Here is a 5,692-nt window from a genome sequence, read left to right as displayed (position 1 = left end):
CTCCTGTTCGCTCCGGAAAGTATTGACACCCTGTTGGGGTACAGTTCCAAGGACACCAGTTGCTCTCCAGTACCTGATCCATTCTTCACTTTTGACCTTAGACAATGAGTGTTGGTGGGGTGAGGATGAGGATGTGGGCATCACATGTAAGCCCAAACCTGTCCTCGACTGACATCCACAAATGTACTCTTCGAGGAGGAGTCACTGGATAGCTGTCAGGAGTGGAATCCCTGTCCAAGTTTCTGCGACCTAATTCAGCAGTGCTGAGGCCTATTGTCATGATTACCGCTGCCTTGACTGACATAGTACATACCAGGATTGAACCTTCCACCGTGCTGGGTAATACGGATAAACTATGCAATGCCTCAGATCAGCCATGATCTAACTGAATGTTGGAACAGGCTCCAGGGGCTGAATGGCCTCCTCCTGTTCCTATGCTCCTTAACCAGTGGAGATTACAGAAAATGTGTGAAAGTGCTTTGCTGGATTTTTGTAAAAATAAATTCTTCCTGGAAAATATAACATTTCTTCCCAATTTTTCACCTCAATTTAAACAACTGAAAATTTCCTGGGAAATTAAAAAAAAAATTGAAAATGGAACCTCAGGTGGAGCAGTTGATTCTCACAGGCTGCAACTTCTGTAAATATGGTTGTCACTTTCTACCATTGGGACGGCTCCCTACTCCAATATCATGAGATCCATTAACATGCTAGCCTGTATAACCCGGTTCTTAATATTTCATAAGTTCTTAATGTTTGGTTTGGTTTTCACTGGTGTGAAATATCATCTTCAGAATATACATAGGCTTAAGCATTAGTGGCTCAGCAGAACTGTGGTTTAAAAACCTTAAGGACACTTGATGCTAAATTCATTAAAAGTGATGCTGAAACGAAAAGTGCAGTGAGACTGGACGTTATGTAATCGCCAATAATTTATCCCGCCTGCTATATTTAGCAGACAGGTTAACGCATTAACATAGCGCAGATAGGAATTTAACTCGTGAGCGTAAATAAATCATCTATTATTCTAAAAATAGACCTCGTCAAGGAAATCCAAGTGTCTTCTGAATTGTATTGCTACACCGTCAAATTATAATCTGTCATGCATCCACTCACAGCCCACACTTCCCCGTTCCCAGTTTAAGATGAGTTAGGTAATACCTCTCTCTGTACCGATGTGTGAGCTGCAGAAAGCGAAACCTTGCAGGACCAGATATAAATGCAGTTAACCAATGCACAAACTCTTGTAATCTTCAATGCACTACATTTTTTAAACAAGTAAACATATATGTATTATAGATCTTGATGCAACTAAATTCACTAAGGCTGCAAGACGGCATGGAGACATAACCAGAGACAACTTCAAATATGAACATTTTGTTTTAATGCAATGTCTTGGGTGAAACGGCTTGTATAAAAGGATTCCACCCTCCCACCCTACCCGGAGTATGGATGGGCCGTTCATCGTGATACCTTTTTGCACGAGGCGCTTAAGCCTGCTGAGTGTTTTCTTGATAGCAAGAGTGCTTTGGGCTGCTGGGTGTCCACCTGAATGTAACTGCAGTCAGTTTCTAACGAACTGCACAAGGACCCAGCTCCAACAATTTCCAGCAGACATCCCATTCACTACCAAGCAACTGACCCTCTCCGACAACAATATCTCGAGCCTTCCAACTGTCGACCTCAACTATCTGGGTGGCCTGGTGCACCTGGATTTCAGGAATAACTCCCTGTCAGAGATCTCACAAAGCTCGTTGCTCAACATGCAGATGCTGGTGTACCTGGATCTCAGCTACAATCAGTTACGGCGGATCACTCACTTGACCTTCCAATATCTGACGAATATAATTGTACTGAAGGTGAATAGTAATAAGGAGTTGACTTTCATCGACAATCGTGCATTCTCAGAAAACCAGAAACTGCAAGAAATTGACCTCAGCGGGAATGGTTTAACATTTGTTGATGTCAGTATGTTAGAGAGACTTCCACACTTACGATCCGTACATCTGTCTGGGAACCCGTGGATGTGCAACTGCAACACTGAATACTTAATTAACTGGATGAGAAGAAACCGAAGAATCATTCCAGGTAGATTTTGCTTTATTGTCCATTATTGTTGGGTGAAAATCATTTTAAGTCTCAATTAGTTCCAAATGTCACCGTGCCATTAGGAATTGGACTGGAACTGCACAAAATCCCATTTCACTTACAACCCGTACAACCAGCCGAGTGGTGACTTTTGGCCCGAACAACCTGAGCTGGCTCCAGACATGAATGCACATAAATGCTTTCCCATTTCATAACCCAACCCCTGCCTCTGATTGCATTCTGTGTTTGTAACTGAAAAACACCATTGGCGGCGGGCATTTGAGGACGACAATATTCTAGACATTTGTCCATATGTAAATTAAATTGCAGAATAATTGAATGTTGCCAAAACTGGCTGAACAATTCTCAGCCCTACGATAGCAGATAAAAGTCTTCGGCCAGAGAGACATATATGCAATACATTTTATAATTGACTCCAAGCACAAGGATAATGGATCCAGAGACAGAATTCCAACCTATTAAATCACTTGTCCTTCACTCCTGTTACATTAAACATTTGATCAAAGTGTAACATATATATATATAAATTCTGATCCAAGTGCTGAGCAGGTGAAATGTTCTCCTGATTTATCACTGCTGAATGCTTTGAGTCTAGTTTCTCAGGTGACAGCAGGATTTCAGTGCCTGGTCCAAGTGGTTATTCTTCATGTCTGAGCTGGAGAGTACTTGTGTTAGCAAGTTATTTTGCTTTGGGAGGATATCAAAGCTGAATCTGATCCTCACCCAGTGTTCAGACACCTTTTTTCAGCAGGTGGGATTTGATACAATTTGGAGCGGGAACTCTAATGATTCCCCTGTTACATTTATAGAAAGCCCTGGTTAGACTCCATCTCGAGTACTGCATTCAGTTCTGTGCACTGCACCTCAGGAAGGATATATTGGCCTTGGAGGGGTTGCAGTGCAGATTCACCAGAATGATACCAGGGTTAAATTATGAGGCCAGGATGCATAGACTAGGCTTGCATTCCCTTGACTATAGAAGATTAAGGGGTGATCTAATTGAGGTGTTTAAGATGATTAAAGGAATTGGTAGGGTAGATAGGGAGAAACTATTTCCTCTGGCTGGGGCGTTCAGAACAAGGGGGCATAACATTAATATTAGAGCTAGGCCATTCAGGGGTGATGTCAGGAAGCTCTTCTTCACACAAAGGGTAGTGGAAATCTGGAACTCTCTCCCCCAAAAAGCTGATGAGGCCTGGGGTCAATTGAAAATTTCAAAACTGAGATTTTTGTTGCAAGGGTATTAAGGGCTATGGAACCAAGGTGGATAGATGGAGTTAATATACAGATCAGCCATGATCTAATTGAATGGTGGAACAGGCTCAAGGGGCTGAATGGCCTACTCCTGTTCCCATGTCCTCCCCACCCCCCCCTCCCTGTTTCCTAGCGGGAACCAAAGTAACCTGTTCCATAGAGCTTTGTGCTTGGAAAGTGGCTGCATTATATATTTTTAAAAATTGTTCTTGGGATATGGGTGAAGCCTATAAGTCACATTTATTGCCCAATCCCAGTTACACTGAGAAGGTGGTGGATGAGCCTTCTTTGGAACCACTGGAATTCCTGTGCTAACAGCACTCCTACGATGTTTCTTATTACGGTGCTTCAAAGCAATTGTTTGTATAACTGAGTGGATTGCTAAGCCATGTCAGAGTTGACCACATAGTGTGGACTGGAATCATGTGTAGGCCAGGTAGGGGTGGAAGGTTTCCTGGCTGAAGGACATCAGTAAACCAGTTGGGTTTTTATGACAATCCAGCAGCTTACATGTTTTTTTCTGGTGCCAGACTACAGATTACCAGATTTATTGAATTCAATTCAATTTCACAACTTCCCAAAATGGAGTTATGAACTCATTTCCTTTGGGTTGCTAATCCAGTACCATAACCATTATACTACGGTACAACAATTCAGGACTTAGCGAAGAACAGTGAGGTCCTATACTAATTTAAATTGATCTAAATTGGACATCTTTGGAGTTTTTTTCAATGTGTCTGGGCTAGGATCGGGCTCGGTTTTGGCTGACACTTTGGGTGGCATTTACAGTGATAAGCAGTGTGATGTGTAACATTTAAATCTTCCTTCAAACTGACTGCTTTCCAAAGAAATCTAATTCCAGCAATTGGATATTTTACACAATAAAAAAGGGATTCCGATTTGCCAAAGTATCCAAGTTTGTATATTTGAATGAAATGCTTGCTAGCATCTTCTAATTGATTTCCTTTTCTTCATCTTTACCAGATGCTGCTAATGTCACTTGCACATTTCCAGATTCTTTGCAAAGAGTCCTTGTCGTGGAAGCTGCAGATAAACTTTACTCATTTTGCCATAGGAAAAGGCAATTTAAATTGAGAGAAGTCCTATATTTTTGTCTTATTGGTCCGGGATTATTTTCCGCAAGCATTGTTCTCAATTTGACTTTCAGTTTACTGATGGCTCATTTCAAGAGAATCAAAAAGAAAGAGCTCAAACGTTATCGTAAACTCCGCAGAGCCATTTCGTTTAAATATTCCAAACGACCTAACTCCATTACTCAACAAATCAATGCCAAAGCCATCACAAATGGGATCGTTGGTGTAGGACCAGGACACCATGGATGACTTTATGATTGAGCGCTTACTGCTGTGAAAAGATGGCCCATATTTTATAGGAATGTGCTAAACTGGCACAAAATACATTAAATGACAACTATTAAAATATTCCCTGACTACGGTATTGCCTTAATGCTAAAGCCATCAGCAATCGGTGCTTATACAATCAGATCATAATTAATTTTCTCAACTGGACTTGCAATTAACTCTTTGAAACTCAATTTTGTAGCATTTCGAATCTCATGACATAAATAATTTCTGCACATTTTTTTGTTTCTGAATAGTTTAAAGAAGAATTCCAGAATCATCCAGATTTTGTGATTCATATTACTTTTGCAAATGAAAACTGTTAATATTGTAATTTTATTTTATTGCTATAGTGCTGGATAAACCCAAAGAGTTAAGGTTGAATCTGTTATGACTTTTTTCTGTAACATTGTGGACTGCCATACTCATTCATTTTGCATGTAGGGAGAAAATTCTAAGTATTGAAGCAGGAATAAAAAATCACTGGTAGTAATGTATGAAAACTTTCCATAGGTGTACAGACAAAGTAAAGAGATTTGGTAAATTAAAGCTTCTGCTGTGCGTTTCTTACTCTTTTAAATTGGGTCAAGTTTGACTTTCAATATGATGTTATTGATGGAGTCTAGAGGGATTAGGTGGACTGAATTAGCACACTGTCCTTTCACCTCACAGACCTGGCTTTGAATCCAGTCCAGACTGGTGGAAAGGAAGTCCCCTCTTTCCGTTGGGATGGTCGAAGTTCATATTGGACAACCAACACAATTTCCAGGGCATGGAGGATAGCAGTTCAAAATTGACCATAGCTTGGCACAAATGAACAATTTTACTCAGAGAAGCCTCAAGGAGGCTGGTAAGAGAAATGTAAGTATTACGGTGGTATGATAGGAAATTTCCTTCTTAGCTTGCGATTAAGGCAAATTATTGGGGCTGAGTAGAGAGAGCCTTACTCTGTATCTGGATTGTGTGAT

General features: G+C 40.7%; 1 protein-coding gene across 1 annotated transcript; it reads left to right on the top strand.

Moving 5' to 3' along the window:
• The first annotated feature begins 1,448 nt into the window (after positions 1 to 1,448).
• Positions 1,449 to 4,880, top strand: LOC137324921 (leucine-rich repeat-containing protein 52-like). Its single transcript, XM_067989611.1, has 2 exons — positions 1,449 to 2,088; positions 4,348 to 4,880. Exons 1-2 carry the CDS (start codon positions 1,449 to 1,451, stop codon positions 4,704 to 4,706), a joined length of 999 nt encoding a protein of 332 aa, XP_067845712.1. The 3' UTR covers positions 4,707 to 4,880.
• The last annotated feature ends 812 nt before the right edge of the window (positions 4,881 to 5,692 follow it).

This window comes from Heptranchias perlo, chromosome 9 (genome assembly GCF_035084215.1).
Source record: "Heptranchias perlo isolate sHepPer1 chromosome 9, sHepPer1.hap1, whole genome shotgun sequence".
Taxonomy (NCBI): domain Eukaryota; kingdom Metazoa; phylum Chordata; class Chondrichthyes; order Hexanchiformes; family Hexanchidae; genus Heptranchias; species Heptranchias perlo.
Note: the sequence above shows the minus strand (reverse complement) of the source record. Positions and strands in the feature narration are given on the sequence as shown.

Coding starts and splice junctions, on each gene's coding strand:
- LOC137324921 (XM_067989611.1), top strand. CDS start 1,449: ATGGATGGGCCGTTCATCGTGATACCTTTTTGCACGAGGCGCTTAAGC. Junction 2,089..4,347: donor AAACCGAAGAATCATTCCAG/GTAGATTTTGCT, acceptor CATCTTTACCAG/ATGCTGCTAATGTCACTTGC.